Genomic DNA, 22,917 nt, shown 5'->3' with positions numbered 1-22,917 from the left:
ACGCATGCTTCACAAATCTGTTGCGCGATGCATAGCGTCGGAATATGTTTTTTTATATTTCCCGTTCCTTCGACCGTCTCGTCCTGCCGCGTTTCGAAATCGTAAAATACGAAAGCCACACGTCCCTTTCCGCGTTTATATGCACATTCGTTCTTTTCCGCGTTATCACATATGTTCCGTGCTTCTTCTTCTCTCGTGCTAGATATATCTACCTCATCCGGTACCATCGCTGATGAAGATGGTCCGGCAGAGGAAATATCGACACGTTGTCGAAGAGGTTGCATATAACACATATGATTGCGCGGTTGTTGTGAACGGCATAATTTGCAATAAGAAACGCCGCATTCGTGTTTTAAATTCGATTTAACGATACGACCGCAACTGTCGCAAAATCGCACGGTGCTACAAACATTAACGCATGTTCTACCGTCGTACGATTTGTCGCTACGATGACGCTCGAAACACCCTACACCGTAAAATAACCGATTGCACGCGTCGCATTTTATTTCGGTGTAAGTGGAATCGCACGGCGGTACGGATAAACATCGCGGGCATTTATTTAAACACCGGTGACTAGGGGTAAACAGTACAGTTTAGCCACTCTACAATGATTGGCCACATTTAAAAAAATTAAAGATTAAAAGAAAATACTATTAAAATGTATTTAATTACAAATAAAAAAATATTTAATACATTTTTCTGCTTCAAATACAATTAATATTTAATTATTTTCTATATATTACAATTTATATAAATAATGATTAAAATGACTTTGGTAACATACTTGAAAATTGTCTCCGTTCAATCAAAAAACCGTAAGAGTGGAACCAACAATTTGCAAATTTTTAAATGTTTTTATGACATATAATTTTTGTTTTCGTGATAGACATGCATTAATAAAGTTTAAATTTTGTAAAAAAAATTCATATCGGTGAAAATAACATATATATTTTAAAAATTATATTATGCCAACGACTAACACACGATTGACGTTTTACAACAGTAATTGGCCACTCGGCCAATTATTGTTTTGTAGTTATGGAAACTATGTGACAGTTATTGGCCTCTTACATCGAGTGACAGATAAGACAGTAAGTTATATTTGTTATTACTAAAAAGATATATTTTTCAGCTGTAACCATATTCAGTATTATAACATAATAAATAGAAACAAATAATTTATTATAAATATATTAGTTTATGTAAAAATTATAATTAATAACAAATGTAACCTAAAAATTTTTAATTTTTAGGTTACATTTCTAAATTGATCCATTAAAAAAATGCCAAAAGTTAAAAAAGATAACAAGTACCAAAAAAAATATTGTGAAAAACAAATTGAAGATGCTATTTATGCAATAAAAAATGGAATGTCAAAACATGCAGCTTCAAAACAATATGGTGTCCCAAGATCGACTATCCAGTTTAGAATGAGTAATGCATTTGTGAAAACAACTCCAGGTCCAGCTCCTGTATTAGGTCGTAGTGGAGAAGATGATTTGGTAAATTGGATTATTGATTGCCAACGGAAAGGATTTCCTGTGAGAAAAATCAACGTACAAACTAGTGTCAAAGAATTTTTGAATCAAACAAAGATAAAAAATCCTTTTCGTAACAACGTACCAGGGAATGGATGGTATAAAGGTTTGTTAAGAAGAAACCCAATTCTTACTGAAAGACATCCAGAAGGAGTTACCAATGCTAGTTCTTGTGTTAGTAAAAATGATATTAAAAATTGGTTTAAAGAGGTATATAATTATTTAGCAGAACATAACTATTTACATATTTTGGAAGATCCAACACGTATATTTAATAGTGATGAAACGTACTTTATGGTATGTCCAAAGATGAAAAATGTGATAGCTCCTCGTGGAGCACGAAATGTTTATGAAATCGATAGAGGAAATTCTAAGTTAAATTTGACTGTATTATTTACATTTAGTGCAAGTGGAGTAACAACTCCACCGACTGTTGTGTTTCCTTATAAAAGATTACCTGCCTCTGTTGGACGATCAGTACCTAATGATTGGGGAATCGGTGTTACACCAAGTGGCTGGATGAATGTAGGATTATTTTATGAATATTTAAAAAATATATTTTATCCTTATCTCAAAAAAGAAAAGATTGAATTTCCTGTTATTTTAATTGTCGATGGGCATAGCAGTCATGTCACTTTATAAGTAAGCAAACTTTGTTCAGAATTAGAGATAATTCTTATTTGTTTATATCCAAATTCAACGAGAATGTTACAACCTGCTGACGTCTCAGCATTTAAACCTTTAAAGAGTATGTGGAAAAAAAGCGTTTTAGAGTGGAGGCAACAAAATCCAACACTATCGTTATCATTAGATAGAATGGCTCCAATTTTGAAAAATGCTGTTGATAAATTTTCACCTAATGGCAATACCGTGAGAAATGGTTTCAAAGCATGTGGCTTGTATCCTTGGAATCCAGATGCAGTAGATTACACAAAATGTCTCGGTGTTAAGGTCAAAAATATTGAAGCAATCACTATTAATCGTCCATCTAATGCAGCCACAGTTTCATTTGAAACGTATGCCAAAGTAGTCGGAGATGATTTATTGAAAGAATTACAATTATTTTCTTCTCAGCAAGTCACAGCAGAAAGCAAGTCCACAGAATTTTTAATTCTCCATCAATTGTTTGAAGAATATACAAAAGTATCAAATTCAACAAATAATTATGATGCACAATCAGCTATAGTTACAGATATTGTAGGTGATTTAAAGTCAAATATTTTTGATAAAATTGATAAGACTGAGAGTGATATTAGAAATAATTTAAAGTTAAATAATATTATTGCGGTAGATGATAAAAGTGATAGTTATATTATAGAAAATTCAAAGTTAAATAATATATTGGTTATTAATGAGGATGAAAGTCATATTAAAGATGATTTAGAAATAAACAATATTGCAATTGATGGAACTGGATGTGATATTATACTATATGATTTAGAGTTAAATAATGAGATTACGACTAATGAAATTAAAGTAAATGGTATTATAAATGATTCAGAATTAAATAATATTGCAATAATTGATGAAATTGAAAGCAATGTTAAGAATGATTTAGGAATAAATAATATTATTATAGCAACCGGTGAGCCTAAAATCAATATTAATAATTTAGAAGTAAATAGTATTGTTGAATATAATGAAACTGCATATGATAATATAAACAATTTAGAATTGAATAATGATCTAGCAGCCGATAAGACTGAAAATAATATACTTGATTTGTCTCTAAGTCATCGTAAAGATTGTTCTAAAAAATTAAAAGATTTTTTACCACGACCAGTAACACCTACACGCAAAGGAAAAAGGTTTACCGAACGAACATCATATGCGATTTCGTCTTTTGAGTGGAAATTAAATGAAGAAAAAAAATTAGAACGAATAAAAATGGAACAGAAACAAAAGGATAATAAAAAACAACAAATGTTAGAAAAGAAAAAACTAGCTGAAAAAATAAAAGAACAAAAAAAATTAGCAAGATTACAAAAACAGGAAAAAAAATGATGTCACAAAAAGTTAAAAAAGAAAAAATTGACAATAAAGAAAATACTGAAGAAAAACTAAAAAGAACAAAAAAAAAGAAAGATCAGGCAATTTTAAAACCAAAAATTTTGAAAAATGAAAAAATATTTCCAAAAAAAGTTCGTCTAGTTAAAAATAATGCTTGTTAAACAAAATTTGTTTCTCTTGTTTATATTATAATTAATATATAATAATTAATATACAATTAATAATAATGTTTATCTCTTATGTTAAATATATGTAATAAAATATATATTGATTTAATAATTTTAGTTTTTTTTTGCCAAATAATTTCTTTGTCACTATTTAATTATGTACTCATTCTTGCATGGATAGAGGCCAATCACTATCGAACTGTTAGACAATAACTGTATTAATATGGCCAATGATTATCTTTTTTGACAGAATAAGTGTTTCTTTACATAATTTTTATTAATTCCTAAATTTTTATAATGGATTTTATTTTATTATGAATCATTATTATTTTTTACAACTATTAGTAGTAATTTTTTTTTCGAAATTATTAAATTCAGGTTAATAATTCAATTTTTGTTTTGCGATCTTGCTTAAGTGGCCAATCACTATACTGTTTACCCCTATTAGGCCTATCATTTCGAAAGCCTACATTACACGCTACACAATAATCGCGAGTACCAGCGGCGGCTTTTAAATTTAAAATAGGATTATAATGTTGCGAATCCTCGCAATACGCGATATTTAATCGCCGTGAGGACTCGCGTCCGAGAGAAGTGAGTATTTCGGTTCCGTCATACAACGGTTTTTCGCCACGACCGAAAGTATTAAAATTATACACAACAATCGCGATATTGTCTGCGGCGAAATAACGTTGGAAACGTTCGATTTCGCGAATTCCACAACCCTCTTCCGGTATTACGACACCGGCATTTTTCGTTAATTGCAATGCACATTCGCGTTGTAACGAAGAATGCGGATATCTTATCGCGTTCCATTTCTCATGCAGCTCGCCTGTACGGATATTACCGCGCTCGCTATAAGTTTGAGCTACTACGAGGGCTCGAGGGAAGCACAGGTTATCCGAATTATTAATTTCGACTATCGAACGTTTCGCGACATCCCCGCGTGTTAACGCGACGCGACCGCGACCTGAAGGCATCGAGACATTATAAACCCGTATGTTAAATTGGTCGGCGATATCGAAACCACCGGCGCTCTGTGCTAACGAACTCACGAGTCTCCAAATATCCTCATAACTCAAATCGCGAGCCGGACGAAAAGATATCCCCGCAGGACCACGCGATAAATTCGGCGAATCAAACGATAATCCTATGTAATCGCCCGGTTCGCATGAATTTAACGCATACGCGTGAATTTCGCGAAACGCGTTTTCTAACGAGTGATATATATCGACGCCTTCAGTCAACGGACGTATCGCGAAACTCGCTTCTCTACCGATTACCCGGAATCTTCTAAATTGTCGCGCATTTTCCGATATTAAATTTACAAAATTAAAATTATTATTTCCGACCTGTTGGTGAAGTTGTTGCTGCTGCTGCTGATGTTGCTGTTGTTGTTGCTGTTGTTGTTGTTGCTGTTGCTGCTGATACTCATGCTCCTCCTCTTCCACGTCCTCTCGCGGAAATTCTAATAATATTTTAAGATTTGAATATTTAATATTATAGAAACAAAATTTAAAAAAAGTTTGAAAAATACTTTTATATTCGGATTTTCGTTTTAGTATATATTTTACATCAACATCATCTTACCTGGCGAGAACACTTCGCTATCGGGGCTGCTGACTGCGTATGCGATGTCGGTAGCGTCATCGTTCATGTTTTCCTCGCCGTCGTCGTCATCGTCAAGAACGACAACGGGAATTGCCGGATTTTCCTCGAGTAATCGCGGTCTTCCTGAAATGTAGAATATTTTTTATTAGTATTAATTATTATTTTTACTACTATCGAACAATTTATCTGAGAAAAATTAGCACTCGTTTTTATTACGTGCAAACTTACGTGAAGGACCTGCCTCGGGTTCTTCCTCAGCGCGACGTCTACGCGAAGGTCGCACCGTCGCTGTTCTCGCGGGATTATTGTTTCCTGCGATTAATTAGTAATTAAATATTTAACTTTATAATCGCGATTTTTCGTATTTTTTCATTAAAAGTAAAAATAAATAAAATAAGTAAAATAATTACCCGTCGACCGGATCCTGCTGTAGTTTTGGAGTAGGTAGGTTACATGTCCACCTACATCTTCTTCTTCTTCGTATTTCTCGTCTTCTCTGAAGGCTCTTCGCGCACTAATTATTTCGCCGGCAATATTTAGCAATTTCGCGTCGCCGCCTAAATGCCCCAATTTATATAAAATTGCAAGCATTGTATCGGAGCAGGCACACGCGAAACTCGTAAATACACTATAATTATGTTCACTCGTTTCCGCTAAATTGGAAATGTAGCTCGCGAAATTTATCTTTGGAGATAAATTCGCAGCCAACTTTACACAACTTGATATCAAATTTTTATTACACGCCATTTTTTTTTCCTCAAAGGAATAACACGCGAGCGAAAATCGTACAAGTTTCCTCGGGCGAAGAAAATCTCGAAAATGCCTATATTCGGATAAAGGTTGTCCATTTATATATTTTGTTCCCCACTCGAAAAAGGAAAACCAAACAAACCTTTATCGCCGCTCGGAGAACTTCGAAAAAAATGTAGAAGTTTGAAATTTCTTGTGGTCATACCGTATTGTAATTATATTTTTCATCGTAACGCGAATAATCTATTTTTGATTTCTTATTTTGTTTTTCGAAAAAGCAACTAACGCCAAGCATATTTCTAATTACCCTAATTAAGTATTGGTATACGTATATGATTTCTTAAAAACTAAGCGTAATAAAAAAAATTTTGTAATTATTTTATTCGTCAAAGATTTTTATTTTGCGTTGACCATAGCTATTACACGAGTAGAATAAATTTTTAAAATCATTTGTTTCTTTATAAGAAAAAATACTCGTTTAATGCTAATAATAATAATAATAATAATAATACACGACGTGTTGCTGCATGTTCGCAATAAAGGACAGAAGGAGATATTGGGAGATATATTGAAAACGTAGTAAAAAAAAGTACTCTGTGAATTTTTTTTAAGAAATACGATATTTATTATTACATTTATCGACGTACATTTATTGGTTTTCATAAAATTTTCGTTTCTGTAAAATCGCGCGAGAAATTTCATTAAATTTAAGCGAAAGTATCTCTACAAATACAATGCTGAAATATACATCTAAAAATGTTAAATTATTAATTTGAGTTCGGACACTTTGTTCGATTTCTTCATAATTTCCTTTAATTGTGAGTTTTATAATTTCACAATCTATGTACGATGAGAGAAGTTTTAATTCTATTTCGTTTATTATATAGTTAGCACATGTATTGACAGTATCAACGATATTAATTAATTGCGACAAATGCGTATCTACGCATTTTATAATATTTTCCAAGCCGAGGAAAGTAACTTTCTGCATCACGATAGCGGTGTTATAAGTTTTTCGTTTCTTCAACGGAGGTTGTTCTTCCTTCTCGCCATTAGTCGCGGAATATTCGGTGGTTTCCTTGTATGCCACTAGAATAGACCTCGCGCCATTAGCGCTGGTAAAGTTGATGGTGATATTGTTAATAATAATCGGATTTAATCCCCCCGTTCTTTTTTGATCCTCGTTCAAATACTGCCTCATATGATCCATGCAGACTTGAAATTGCTGCCACGTGTCGGAGTCGAGACAAATCCCATCGGCATTATTGCTCGTTAATTTAACAATTGGAACGAAGCAGTCTTCCTTCGTCGATTGCAATCCCACTTGTATCTTCTTAGTGAAGGATGAATCAAGTCCATATGTTGTTGATAGCAACAAATGTCGGTTTCTTACACCGTTACCGATTTTATTGTCTCCATTTCCCGGCTCCTTAATATCGCAAACGTGCGCGGACACAAAACTGGCTATTTCCGTCGTTCCTGCCATTACTATTAACTTTCGAGTGCACTATGTAAAAAGTAGTCACAACAACGATAGCGTATTTACGTAGAATTTTCTTCTTCGCTCGAGGCTTAACTTCTGTTAACGACGGAATTCGAATGAATACGCGGCTTGTCCTCGCGCTTATATTACTGCTTCTCCCCCTCAAAAATTCTAAAAAAGAGTGGGGAAAATAATATGCGCAGAAGTGAGCATAAATACGTGTTCAAACAAAATATTTTACACAATAATCATAGAAAAAATACCGAGAAACTTCTATAAACTTTCTATAAACTTCTAAAAATTTTCTCTAAGCTATATCTCGGTGATTCACCACGGGAAAAATATTTAACGATGTTTTATTAGGGAAGATTTTTTCATCATGAAAATATTTTTCTTAACCTTCTAAAATAATTAGAAAGAGGCTTGTAAATCTAAATGATAGATATTACGTGCGGGGGTATATCCGAATGTTTAGTTTAAAAAATGTGAAATCTTATCAGATTTCTTAGTCGATACGGTATATATGCTGTTTCGGCATGAGAAAAAAAATAGGTGGATTTAGGATGAGGGTCTCACTAGGGTAGATTCAAGGTGAGAATATTTTCCATATCTTCCTAAATTATTTAGAAAGAGAATTGTTTTCTTAATCACTATTGCAAATATAACGGGTCTATTTTAAAATAAAAACCATTCACGATTATCTTAAGATGAGATTATTTTATTGGATGTCTCTAGTTTTTTAACGTTTAGACTGTTTAGGCTTTTAAGAATCTCTAGACATTATTATTATATCACGAGGGATGATATTTGCCTGAGAGAGCTATCGGCTGACTCATAAAATACGTGTATATACAGGTATTTTGTAACGTGTATATACAGGTATTTTGTAATTTAGACGATACATCGATTTAAAATATATTTTCCAGAATTTAAGCATTTTATTTTTATACTATAAGCGTATATGGATAATCAATTATGAGCTCGTTAGCGTTGGTGCTCGCGAAAGTCGCCGATGCGAGCCTACCCTCGCGCGAATACGTTTACTCGCGGTCGCGCGCGCCGTGTATCGGCTAATCAGCGGTGCTTTCCGCTCGCACGCGTAACAGAGAACGCTAGCGGCGGCCGCCGCGGATGGGGCCCCCGTGAATAAGCTTATTTTCTTCTTACATTCCTGCAAATAATATTCGAGGAGCATGCGCATTTTTTACTTAGGTTATTGTTGTTAAATATCATCGTTTACTTTTTTATTTATGAGATTGTTCCTAAACACGAAATCGATTACTTTGTGTAATGGACGTGCGCTGGAAACATCCTTGGACGTCGATCGTCTGCGGTCCTACGGGATGCGGGAAAACAATTTTCGTGAAAACATTTCTTCGACATTTATCCCGCATGTCCGATGTCCGATTCGAGAGAATTTTATTTTATTACGCCGAGTGGCAAGATGCGTATCAGTGCTTACATTGCGACACGGGTGAGAGAGAAGAAGAGAAAAAAAGCGAGAGCAAATATAGCGATAATGCTTTAGTAAAATCGAGGAAAAATATAATCGAATTTCATGAAGGGTTACCGCGCCCGGAGGATTATTCCAACGATTCGCTTTCTCCGAAATTGGTGATAATTGACGATCTTATGAGGGAATCATCTTCGTGCGACGCTATCGTGGATCTATTTACCAAAGGAAGTCATCATAAGAATCTCAGCGTTATACTCATTTCGCAAAATCTTTTCCATCAGGGACGTGGGCAGCGCGACATATCTCTCAACACGAATTATATAGTAATTTTCAAAAATCCGCGCGATCGCGCGCAAATTCGTCATTTAGCACGCCAGGTATATCCCGACGATCCAAAATTTATGGAAGAAGCGTACTACGACGCTACCTCGAAGCCGCATGGATATTTATTGCTCGATTTGAAACAATCGACTCCAGACGAATACCGATTTCGCACGTGTATCTTTCCGGAGGATACTCTACATTACGTCTACATACCGCGTAAATCAGTCATTAGGAGCGGAAGCGTATAAAAGAACGGTATTCGCACCCGCGAGTTGTAGTTGCACGATTACGGCGCAATGGTGAAAAAAGCAGACCCTAACAAAACATCATCGACAGCGACAGCGAGGAATTTACCGAATAGCGCAATAAAGACTGCAAAACGTTGCATCACACAGGTTCCTCGGAGAGAGGAACCTGTGTCTCTTAAAAACTCTATGCTATTTGAAAAAAAATCAAAGAACGGCGTTCTTACGCGATGCCGACAATAAATTTGTAAAGTGTATTCAGGAGTGTATTTTCAATACGCTCGAAGGTAACGTACCGCTCGAATCTAGCGAAAAAAAGCGCTTGTCCAAGCATAAAATGACTTTACGGCGCATCGCGGCAAAGCGGGGTAATTTGAAGACTAAAAGAAAACTATTGGTACAACGCGGAGGATTTTTACCCTATATTATCGGTCCTATACTCGGAGCTTTATTATCACGGATTATCGGCGAGTGAAAAGAAATACAATTCTTTATATTCTTTGTGAGGAAAAATAATAATATTTGGAAAAGTATTAAAAATGGAAAAGGCTAAAAAAATGGTTTTAATTTCTACGGAAAATCTCGAAAAAATGTAACGAATGCAGCAGCAGCAGCAGCAAAATCAACAGTCGGAAAATGTTAATAATACGGAAAATGATAATAATAAATCTGTACGGACACCGGGAACCCCTTTACCGCGACTCGATGCGGAGATGTGTCGTATTCTCAATCTCTCGACTCTCGCCGACGAGGGTGAAAGATGAAAAATGTATAAAGAAGTACTTCAACGTTATCTTTACTTTGTTCGGGATGCAAAAAAGCGTTTTCGCAAAGATTCGCGTGTGGCTTTAAACGGCGACGCCGATGATAAAACTGAGCAAGACGAGGACATGTACTTGGAAGATGACGATACCGAAGAATTTACGCGTACTTTAATTAGTAGCGTTGGAGATGGAGGAGGAGGTGACGCTAATAGTTTCGGAAAAAAACGCGATCAATCGGCGGAAATGATTAAAAATATAATCGAAAGTGTGCCGAAAACTTATCGCTACAAAGCTCACACGCTATTGAAATATTTACTCGATGCTCCGTCGTCAAAGATCGGTTGGGATAGACAAGGACTCGTGACTATAAACGGTGCGGTTGTAACGGGTTCGAATATTAGCGATCTCATAAATGACGCGATACGCGAGAGAAAAACAGTAAAAGCAATCGGAAGAGTTCAGTTTGCGCGATTACTGCAGGACATAAACACACCTTCCAGTCTCATAGGAAATCGTAGTTTTTTACACGTAGGCAAAATAGCTCGTCGTATTAAAAGCAGCGAATTAGCAGCTGTTACTTCCACTCCGAAAACTCGTCGTTCACGCAGCAGGTTAAACGAGACGGTTGTATCCGAAGGAGATACGGTATTTATATCTGTCGATGAGGATGAGGATGAGGCCGATAAAACATTAGCAAGTAAGGACGAGAATTCCCCGACGAAGAAAGCAAGAGGTTTATTCGGTTGGAGCAAATTCTAATAAGATGGAACTCGAAAAATTATATTACGATCCTTCGCACTACGCGGGTTATTCAGCGACGGTCAATTTATCACGAGCGGCTAAGCCGAATTTCTCGCGTAACGAGGTTGTCGACTGGCTTAAATCGCAAGACGCGCACACGCTGCATCGTCCAGTACGACGAAAATTTCCGCGTTTACATTATAACGTGACAAATATCGATGATTTATGGGAGGCTGATTTAATCGATCTTCGTAATCTTAAGAGTTATAACGACGGATATTCCTATCTACTGGTTATCGATGTACTTAGCAAATTTGCTTGGGTAGAACCTTTGCGCGATAAAACTTCGGCGTGCGTGATAAAGGTCTTTCAGAACATATTCTCGAGAAACAAAAAACGTTTACCCGTTTACCTACAAACCGACAAAGGTAAAGAATTTATCGCGAGCGCTGTACAAAAATTCTTAAAAGAAAAGAACATCCGATTTCGTGTAGCGCGAAATCCCGATATCAAAGCAGCTATAGTCGAACGTTTCAATACAACACTTAAGGGGAGGATGTGGCGCTATTTTACACATAAAAATACTCGCCGTTATATCGATATTTTGCAGGATATTGTTCACGCTTACAATCATACTCGTCATTCTAGCATTAAAATGCAACCAGCGATCGTTACGTTGGAAAATGCGCGTATCGCGCGAGAAAATATGAATCGACGTTGGAATATCAATGCCGAAGATGCTGAAGGAAGAAAAAATCGCGGGCGCAAACAAAAGTGTAAATACAGAGCGGGCGAGCTCGTACGCATTAGTAGAGCAAAAGCAGCGTTTGAGAAAGGATACGAGGCGGGATGGAGTGAAGAAATATTTCGAATTCATCGCGTTCTCGAATGGAGAAGACCTCCTGTATACGAACTAAGCGATTTACAGGGCGAGGTTATAGACGGGATTTTTTACGAGCAGGAATTAACGCAAGTTATTAAAGACTTACGAGAGGGAGAATTTATCGTAGACCACGTGATAAAAACCAAGGGACGGGGCGACAATAAACAATTACTAGTTAGTTGGCGGGGATATCCTTCTAAATTCGATTCTTGGATATCAGCCTCGAGTTTAATATCAAAATGAGAGGGGAAGAATTTCACATAATCCTCCCGAGTAATAGTAGCATGCGCTACTTTCCGGAAAATAAAACAACGTGTTTCACCACCGAATTACCTCAGCGTATAGACTTAAGCGGTCGTTGGGAAGTAGCGCTCACGGAGATCCAGTTTCCGTGTAGCTTTTTACATATACGCCCTGGAGAAGGAACAATAAAATTTATCGATATTAATAAGAGCATCGATGCGTTTTCTCATGCGGATGTCGAAGTATCACCAGGCGTTTATTCGAGCGTACGCGATATTATAGAGACAATGAATGACGCGTGCAAACCCGTAAAAGCCCATGTCGTTTGGGAATTAAAAGCTGGTGGTAAAGTTGTTATGAGACTTTCCTGCAAAGAGAGGAAATGCGATATGGAACATCATGTGCATTTTTCCGACAAGCTTTGTCGTATGCTCGGTTTTGATTCACGCTGTGGAAGTTCGAACGATCTACTACCGATCTACTACAATCCTGACATTCCTCCTTCTTCGAGCATTGCTTTTCCAAAATTTCCTTTTGTACTCACGGGTGACGACTATATAATAGCCGACATACCAGCTAGTTTGTTGCGAGGTATTCCAGACAAACTTTTCGTCTACTGCGACATTTGCGAACCTTATATTACGGGCGATGTATAATCGCCTCTTCTTCGAATAGTCGCGCACGATGCACGAAACGATTATCCGTTTGCATCCACCCAGATAAAGCATTTTTCGCCCGCGCAATACATCGCGCTGCGGCGAACGAGTTTCCGTACGATCGAAATAGATATAAGAGATCAGCTGGGGAAGAGCATACCATTTGAATTCGGAACGTTGACGGTAACTTTGCATTTTAGGTGTATCGATTAGATATTATAAAATACACGGAATCCGCGAAAGAGAAAAACGCATTTGATCGTTCATTATTATTATTATTATTAATGGACTATTACTCGGTATATCGCGACAAATTACAGAACGGAGGCGGTCGCGGCGGCGGAATCCCGCGAGTTTTCGTCGGATCGCCCTATCAGCGCGGTCACGGAATCGGCAGTTTTCTCGGGGGATTATTCAGACGCGTACTACCATATTTAGGTAAAGCCGCGCGAGCTGTGGGAAAAGAAGCTTTACGGGCTGGCGTTAATGTAATCGAAGACGTCGAAAACAATACGCCATTTAAGGTAGCGGCCAAACACCGTTTTGAAGAATCGCGAGACAAACTCAAGAGAAAAGCCAAAGAAAAAATAAGTAGTCTAATGAAGGGTTCGGGATATAAGTCTGATGCGAAAATGCATGTAGCTCAGTTCCCTTTTGTCGGGCTTGATAATCACATCGCACGATCCGCAATAACATCGGCTCGCAAGCGACGACGGACGAGTAAGAAAATCAAAGCGGTTGGGAAAAAAAGAACGAGTACAAAAGCGCAGAAAAATAAAAAGAAGAAGAAAAGTCGTACGGTTGTGAAAAAAAGACTTAAAACGTCTGCGAAACGACGTAAAATCGGTAAAAAACGTACCGTATCCGATATATTTTCTTAAGCGGTTATATTCGGAGTATTCTAATTTAACGACGGTGGCGAGCGACGGACGACAGCGAGCAATTTGCGATAAAGAAATATGTCTTTTCTTCACACGCATTCGAGCGAGTGTTTAAAGAGCGAACTAGATCTCTTCTCTCTACCACCTACGCAAACTAGCATCGAAAATTCGCAATGGATTCATTACAAACCCGTGACCTCTCTCTCGGACGACTCGCCGATAGAATTCGTCATCCCCGGACACGGAGAAGAATATTTAGATCTCACGCACACCATGCTGAGTCTTCGTCTACGTGTAGAAACGAACGCCGATTCCGCGAGACAGGCTTCAGGAATAAGCGTCGAAAGAATAGCCGTAGGCCCTGTAAATCATTTGCTTCATTCTATCTTCAATCAAATCGACGTGTATTTCAATCAAAAGCTCGTGTCGCCTCCAAACAACGCTTACGCGTACCGAGCGTACATAGAGGCGTTGTTAAATTATTCTTCACCCGCAAAAACTTCCCATCTAACTTCATGTCTATGGGACATGGATGCACCTGGACACATGGACGTTCTGTTGGAATCAAATCCCGGCAATCCCGCTCTCGCGAGACGCGCTCGTTACATTTCCGGAGGAAAGGCGTTAGATCTCGTAGGACATCTCTATTGCGACGTTTTCAATCAAGACAAATTTTTAATTAACGGTGTAGAAATACGGTTGAGATTTGTTCGAAAGATTCGTTCTGCCTCATGGAAAGTAGCGGAACATCGAAAATTCACATTCTCGATGCTACCTTGCTCGTTAGAAGGGCGAAAATAAGCTCGGGTTTGTTACTCGCGCATGCTAGAATGATGAGTAAAGTTACAGCCAAGTATCCGCTCACGAGAGTCGAGGTTAAAACATTCACGATTCCTAGCGGTGTTATGGGTGAATCGTTAGATAATGTAATACTCGGTCAATTACCGAAGCGAGTAATAGTCGGTTTCGTTAGTAATAAAGCGTTTAACGGCGACAGAAAATTAAATCCGTTTAATTTCAAGAACTACGGAATAAATTTCTTTTCGCTGTACGTCGATGGCACGCAAATTCCCAGTAGACCTTTGCAACTAGCTTTCTCCGTGGAGGAACCGCTTTACATCGAAGCCTATCAAACGCTTTTCTCGGGAACAGGTATTCATTTTTTGAACGAAGGAAATTCTATAAGCAGAGACGATTATTTCAAAGGATATACTTTATTCGCTTTTGATCTTACTCCCGATCTATCCGCTAATTGCGCTGGACATTGGAATCTCGTCAAACATGGTAGTTTACGATTAGAAGTGCGATTCGTAAGAGCATTTTCCGAGACGATTAATTGTATTATCTATGCCGAATTCGATAATGTCATAGAAATCGACTCGTCTCGTCAGGTCATCGTCGATTTTTCGGGGTAAATTTTTTATAGACGCTTAAAATTGTTCCCCCTCTACTTCGCTCAAAACTCCGACATCAGTGCGCAACGTTTCGAAAAATATTCAGTTTCGTTGGAGACACGCTCGGCGTCGTTGTTTTACATAGAGCCTCGCGTCGAATCACATAAGTTTGTTTCGTAAGATGGATATAGTCATCGATATTCAGGGTTTCCGCGATGCGAAGAAAAAGTTTATCCCTAAGGAGGTTGCTGTTGTAGCGATTGACGCTCCAATCGTCGATCATTGGATTATGATACCGACGCATTCGTTTGCCGAATTACCTGAAAAAATAAGACAAGAAAACAACTGGCTCACGCGAAATCATCACGGCACTGAATGGTTCGATGGCGAAACTAATCCGAAATATTTTACATCGCAACTGCGGCAAATTACAAGATGCGTGCGTCACATTTATGTTAGAGGAAACGAGAAAGCGAGTTATTTGAGGAATCTACTTTCTAGAAATATATATAATTTGGAAGGCATCTCACCGGCATTCAAAAATCTGACGGTAGAAGAAGAGTGCGGACATCACGGATTTCGAAAATTCGGAATCTTTCATTGTGCATTACGCAACGCTTACAAATTAAAAAGCTGGATTGTTGCGCAAAATAATTTCAGCAGCGACGGAGACAGCATTACTCAAACGACTTGCAGTTCTCCTGAAATTTTGATAGTAAGCGACGACGACGACGATGAAAATGAAAATATTAAAGCACAATCAAATAATAAAATAGAGAAGAAAAATCTGCAAAAAATCGAACGTGCGGCTATTAATCGCCCCGCGCAAACAGAAAATCCGTTAGCTGTACAACCCGAAAACAAGCCACCAAAAGAAATTATTCAAATAATATCGCTTGTTCGCTCGTCTTCGCTGCAAACAAATGGACTCTCGCGAAATTCTGCAAGCATTGCGTCAGCTAGATGTCAAACATGTGGGAGTCTATCCTGCCGACAGATTGCCGATGGCGTGGACGAGGTCGATGGCCATCGTCGCTAATACGGACAATCATAATCGCCCTGGAGAACACTGGATCGCTTTCTTCCTCGACGAAGACGGTACAGGGACATACTTCGATAGCTACGGAATACCGCCCTTGTATCCGGGTTTTTTCCTACGTCTCCGACGAAATTCCAACATTTATCGATGGAATACCGAACAACTACAAGGGCTTTTCTCTCAAACCTACGGACTCTACAGTTGTGTATTTTTATATTATATGTGCAGCGATTACGATCTCGATGGATTTCTTAGTCTTTTTTCCGAAAATTGCAAATATAACGATCATTTAATCGTAGAATTATTTCATAAAATTTTTCTTCGCGAAAAGAAACATGAAAAATATAATGTTAATTAATAGCGTGTTTAATTGTAAGAAGATATAAAAAAAATTTTTGCGAAGTACTACGAATTGTATGCGGGTATATTAATAAATGTGAAAATTTTTTATCTTAATTCGTGTTTAATACTTTTAACTTTTCCCTTCTTCCTTTATAACACCCCCGCCTCGCGTTCAATCATCCGCATGTTCATCTTTTTACCTCTGTAGTGCAATGTAGTCTAATTATAATAATTATAATAATTATAATAATTATTGTCTCCTACTGAGATGCTTTGTCTCTTTTTCCGATAAAGTGCGTCATGAACCGTTCGAGCGGAGGGGGCTTGTTTCGATATTCCATAGCGGGCCCCGAGATGGAGTGGGGAGGTAAGGATTGTTTCCTCGAGACATATACCGCCGGCTACCCTCCAAAAGTCGGTAGGTGGGGGGGGGGTTCGTTCTGCCAAGATGTAGCGAGAGCGACTAAGGGCTAGGTAACGGGAATTTGACTCGGAATCCTATACAGATGGGCCAGGGCTGGAGTGGGAGGAGGATTGCTTCTTCGAGTCTAGTACCGCGGAGGTAGGGAAATAAAAATTTGATAAATCGGCGACACAGCCGGCGTCAACCAATCGCAGCTCTGGGCCACTATGGTGCGAGCCAATCAAACTCTGGACCACTATGGTGCAAGCCAATCAAACTCTGGGCCACTATGGTGCAAGCCAATCAAAATCGAGACTTCGGGAGGTGGGGCATTGTTTCCACCAATCAGAACGTCTCCCTCCACTTCACCCGGCCACGCCCACGGCGCCAGGGGCCGAGTAGTGGGGGTTTGTTTTGACGCATAGTGGCCCATATCTACTATCCCTACTTTTCATTCCATATTCTTGTAGCTTATCTCAAGAGCTTTCCAAAACACAATAATTAAGTTATTCTGCATTCAGTGTTTTTTAGTTATGAAGCTTGAAAAAATTTCTCAAATTTATATAAATCATAAAATATCTCAGAAAATATTCATTATTCGATGATCTTACCTTAGACACAAAATATTTAGAGAAATTCATGTTTAAAAAAAGATATAGTTTGTTTTCAGAAAAAAAACGTAATATGCAATTAACATTTACATATCTTATCATAAAGATAACTATATATTTTTTACAACAATGGATTATTCTCATTATTTTATCTAAAAGTATTGAAGTAAAATCATCGAACAGTGAATATTTTACGAACTTTCTTCTCGCTTTTTATGCTTATTCTTCTTTAACTTTAAATAAATAAAACATTTATACTAATATCCCTCTTTCACTATCGCACTTGTAATACTTTTTATACTTTTAATACTTTTATTCTTTTAATACTTTTCTTTTTTAATATTTATCTTTTTTTTACTCTTTTAATACTTCTTATGCTTTTAATACTTTTTAGAAACTTTATATATATATACATATATATATATATATAATGTATGTATACAAATATACAAATATGTACATATGTATATATATGTATATATATTTATAAACATATATAAGAATATATATGTGTAAATTAAACATATTGATCATTTATTTACAAAAATTAAATAAATTAAAGATAATAATATTTAATAATAATATTTATTACCTAATATTCCTCTCTCCTTTTCTTTCTCTATCTCTGTCACTCTCCTTTTCTCCTTCTTTAAATAAAGCTTCTTTCTCTATTTTTCTGTCTCTCTTCTCTCTCTCCTTCTCTCCCTCTCTCTGCTTTTATAAATAAAATTTCTTTATCTCTTTCTCTCTCTCTCCTCTTTCTCTCTCTCTTTCTCTAGTCTCTTCTATATAATTTTAAATAAAACATTTATCATAAATAACAAAATTATAAATAATAATATTAAAATATTGTATACAACATAACACAACATAATTACCTCCTTTTCTTTTTCTCTGTCTCTCTTTTTTTGCTTCTTTTAATAAAGCTTCTTTCTCTATTTCTCTGTCTCTCTTCTCTCTCTCCTTTTCTCCCTCTCTCTGCTTTTTTAAATAAAATTTCTTTATCTCTTTCTCTGTCTATCTTCTTTCTTTCTCTCTCTCTCTCTCCTATATAACCATAAATAATAACATAATAATATTATAATAACATAATAATTATAATGATATGATAATCTCTCTCCGTCCCTCCCTCTCTCTCTCTCTCTATATATATATATATATATACAGGGTGACCCATTTTAACTTAGGCAGCCAAATAACTCGAAAAATAAGCAAGATAGAGAAAAATGTTTTAGACAAAAGTTGTATGGTTTCGAGGGGGCCATAAGATGGTATCATTGGTTTGACCTTGAAGAGTCATTTGAAGGTCACGTGAAGGTCACTTCAATTTTTTTAAATGGAACATCCTATATATTTTTGTACATTCTTGTAGCTCATCTCGAGAGCTTTCCAAAACACTATAATTAAGTACATTTTCGTTAAGTACTTTTTGAGTTATGAGGCTTGAAATAATTTCTTAATTTTACATAAACCGTAAAATATCTTGTAAAATATTCATTTTTCGATTACCTTACCTTAATAGTTTTATGTACAAAATAATGAGAGGAATCAATTGGTGTAAAGAAAACACATAGTTGTTTCGAAGAAAAAATATGTAATTTGCTATTAACAATTCCATATTTTTTCTTAAAAACAACTATGTGTTTTCTTTACACCAATTGATTCCTCTCATTATTTTGTACATAAAAGTATTAAGGTAAGGTAATCGAAAAATGAATATTTTACAAGATATTTTACGGTTTATGTAAAATTAAGAAATTATTTCAAGCATCATAACTCAAAAAGTACTTAACGGAAAGGTACTTAATTATAGTGTTTTGGAAAGCTCTCGAAATAAGCTACAAGAATGTACAAAAATATATAGGGTATTCCATTTAAAAAAATTGAAGTGACCTTCACGTGACCTTCAAATGACTCTTCAAGGTCAAACCAATGATACCATCTTATGGCCCCCTCGAAACCATACAACTTTTGTCTAAAACATTTTTCTCTATCTTGCTTATTTTTCGAGTTATTTGGCTGCCTAAGTTAAAATGGGTCACCCTGTATATATATATATATACATATATATATATATATATAATACCTTTTCTTTATTTGTCTTTCCGCTTCTTTCACCCTTTTTCTTTTCAACTTTAATTTATTTTATTTTTCTTCTTTCCTTAACGTAACAGTCAACCTATCAAACTGTCAAACTGTCAAACTACACGAATGAAGCAAGTCACTCAGCAAATTACTATTGACAACTAATAACCAATCATCATCGCGGAAAAGAGGCAACAATGTCAATAACATGCCTTTCTTAGAGAGGGATGCAGTTTGCATATGTGCGCTCTAGTTATTAATTAAAAAAATATTTATTAAAAAATATTTATCCTAGAGGCGATTTATTCGTGGGCTGGTTGTTTTTAGAAATATTTCATACCAGATGCGGTTTGCATGTGCGATCTGGTTATTAAAATATTTATTTCAGAGGCGATCTATTCGTGAGCTGATTATTTTTTTTTTTTAATCCAGAGGCGATCTAATTCGTGTGCTGGTGTAAAAAACCTACAGGCGATTTAATTCGTGTGCTGGTTATTCAAAAAAATCCAGAGGCGATTTATTCGTGGGCTGGTTGTTTTTAAAAATATTTTATTACCAGATGCGGTTTGCATGTGCGCTCTAGTTATTAAAATATTTATTTCAGAGGCGATATATTCGTGAGCTGATTATTCAAAAGAAAAAAACATCCAGAGGCGATTTAATTCGTGTGCTGATTTGAAAAAAAATCCAGAGGCGATTTAATTCGTGTGCTGGTTATTCGAAAAGTCTTCCAGAGGCGATTTAATTCGTGTTCTGGTTATTCAAAAAAACTCCAGAGGCGATCTAATTTAATTTGTATGCTGGTTATTTAAAAAAAAATTCGAGAAGCGATCTTAATTTGTGTGCTGGTTACTAAAAATGTTTTACATCAGATACGATTTGCATGTACATTCTGGTAGCGAAATTTAAACGAAATTTAATTCAGAGATCATAAAGACACTGCCTCAACTAAAAGGCATATTTGATAAGAATAAAAATCCAGATGAGATGAATCATTGGACCGATTTTTACGCGTCATAAGAGATGATTCTTATTTTGAAAGCGTGCTATATTTCGATAATTCTTATATAATTGCAGCATGTCACATAGCGACAAAAGCTAACAAATTATTGGAGCAAGTTATAGTGATTGCTGGCGATTTTTTTTGATGACACCAAGCTTCGAATGTACGATAGCCTACCCGGCTGTACAAATGATAAATTGGTGCCTAAAAAAAAAATTACTTTCATCGCCGTTGCCTACAAATAATATAATATTTAAAAAGCTTTAACAACCTGATAGCATATGCTGTGAAATTTATGCTGCAGCTTTCGCTACACTACTATAAACTATAGCCTTAGAAGGAAATCCTTGTAAGGCTATAGTTTATAGTAGTGTAGCGAAAGCTGCAGCATAAATTTCACAGCATATGCTATCAGGTTGTTAAAGCTTTTTAAATATTATATTATTTGTAGGCAACGGCGATGAAAGTAATTTTTTTTTTAGGCACCAATTTATCATATGTACAGCCGGGTAGGCTATCGTACATTCGAAGCTTGGTGTCATCAAAAAAAATCGCCAGCAATCACTATAACTTGCTCCAATAATTTGTTAGCTTTTGTCGCTATGTGACATGCTGCAATTATATAAGAAAGGAAAAATTTTTCAATAATGTGTAAAATGTATGAAGCAACATTTTTTTTTAAATTATAGCAGAAAATTAATTACCTTTTCCAAAATGGTAAATTATTCATATATCATATTTTACATTTATCATATCTGATCACGATATTCTAATGAATATCGTTAGAAAAAGATGCCTCAATCTCGTTTGCATATATCGAAGAGACGAAAAAAATACACATATTATGGTTGCGTCTCACGGGAATGGGCGATGAAGGGGCCCATTATATTATCGATATAAATCTATTATTTCGATGCTTTTGAGGCAAAGAATGTAGTGTGAAAATATTTATAAATATTATTTATAAATTTTACGAATATACATTACATCAAACAATTTGCATAATACATTTTATATTGTTAGTTTTTGATTATATCGATTTAACAAACGTCGTACATAAATTGTAACTTGTAGAAAGTTATATGCAAATATCCTTTTTATTGTATGTATACAGAATGTCGCAGAGTACTATATAAAAGCGCTTGTGAGGAGCGCAGTAAATTGAACAAAAAGTCCCATAGCATTTTACGATTTTCGTAATAATAATAGAAATATTAAATAAAATCGGAAATATGTATCTGTGTGTGTGTGAGAGAAAAAGAGAGAGAGAGAGAGAAGCATTCGGCCGTTCGAGCTATCGCACGGTCCAGCGTGTTGGACATTTTGTCGGTGCGCGACAAGGAAAGGGACAGCGGGGCACGCCGCACAGTGGTGCTGAGGCGGAAAAAATTGATTTTCAAAAGTTTCAATTTATAATTTAATTTTACTATGAAAATGATGTCTAAAGATCCAATATCAATACTAAATGATTAATTTTTTTTATTCTTTATCTTTATTAATATTTTCAGTGGGATAAAGCCTTAAATATTTCTATTGTAGAAAATATCATGATAAGTAACATTCAATTTTGAATGTGTTTTTATATTTTTTAATCGATAGATTATAATTATATTTATTATAAAAATTTAAATTAACTTTGAATCTTCCTTAGAAAACGAGAAATAAATTCTTATTGACCATATTTCTGTACAAATATTGTTTTAAAAATGTCTTTAAAAAAAAGAAAATATAAATTGGAGGAAGTATTTCCTTGTTACCCAAACCTCTCCAAAATGTGTTTTTTGTCTACAATGGAAGGTAATCTTTCTAATTTAAAGAAACTTCAACATCCAGCTGCGCATATTTGCGCCACTGAGAGAAATTCGAATTTTTATTCAGAGATGTTAGACTTGAATGCATCACGTAACTAATATGGCGCAGTTTTCTCGCTTGTTGTATTCCGTTTTTTTATTTCTCTCTTAAATGGCGTTTCATGTTAACTCGTTTCTCGCAAATAGAAAACATTTTAATTGTTTATTTATATGATTCGAATAAATTTTGCCTCGGATCGAGCGATTATTAGAGCTGATCTGTGTTTTTGCGTACAAATTGTCTGTGATTGGTTATTGGTCGACTGTGAGAGAGATTTTATTTATGCATTATATATTTATGCATTTAATATTTGTTTATATATGTTATAAAAGTGTTACTTAAATACGAATTTTATTATATAAATATATATTATGTATAAAAAGTTAATTTCCTTTAATTTTATTTCTAACATAATTTGCTTCATTCTCTCTCTCTTC

At 35.8% G+C, this 22,917-nt stretch overlaps 1 protein-coding gene and 1 long non-coding RNA gene across 4 annotated transcripts in view; both read right to left on the bottom strand.

Moving 5' to 3' along the window:
• Nucleotides 1–22,917, bottom strand: part of LOC145960913 (uncharacterized) — a 55,631-nt gene that overhangs the window by 11,310 nt on the left and 21,404 nt on the right. For 2 of the 3 annotated variants that reach the window (XR_014435491.1, XR_014435492.1), the window contains exons 2-3: nt 18,420–18,588; nt 18,134–18,326 (exon numbers count right to left, since the gene is read on the bottom strand). The exons of the other annotated variant lie outside the window; for it this stretch is intronic. This is a non-coding gene — a long non-coding RNA (uncharacterized LOC145960913). The remainder of the gene's footprint in view (nt 1–18,133; nt 18,327–18,419; nt 18,589–22,917) is intronic. 3 annotated transcript variants of the gene reach the window in all.
• Nucleotides 4,090–7,562, bottom strand: LOC145960809 (uncharacterized). The gene is made up of 5 exons (XM_083080514.1): nt 6,971–7,562; nt 5,737–5,883; nt 5,555–5,638; nt 5,306–5,449; nt 4,090–5,183 (listed from the first exon to the last, which is right to left on the bottom strand). Exons 1-5 carry the CDS (start codon nt 7,560–7,562, stop codon nt 4,090–4,092), a joined length of 2,061 nt encoding a protein of 686 aa, XP_082936640.1.

The sequence above is a fragment of the Camponotus vicinus genome, unplaced genomic scaffold, assembly GCF_025532165.1.
Source record: "Camponotus vicinus isolate PSW18456_S1 unplaced genomic scaffold, iyCamVici1.0 SCAF_10, whole genome shotgun sequence".
NCBI classification, from domain to species: domain Eukaryota; kingdom Metazoa; phylum Arthropoda; class Insecta; order Hymenoptera; family Formicidae; genus Camponotus; species Camponotus vicinus.
This window is presented reverse-complemented; position numbering and strand designations above follow the sequence as displayed.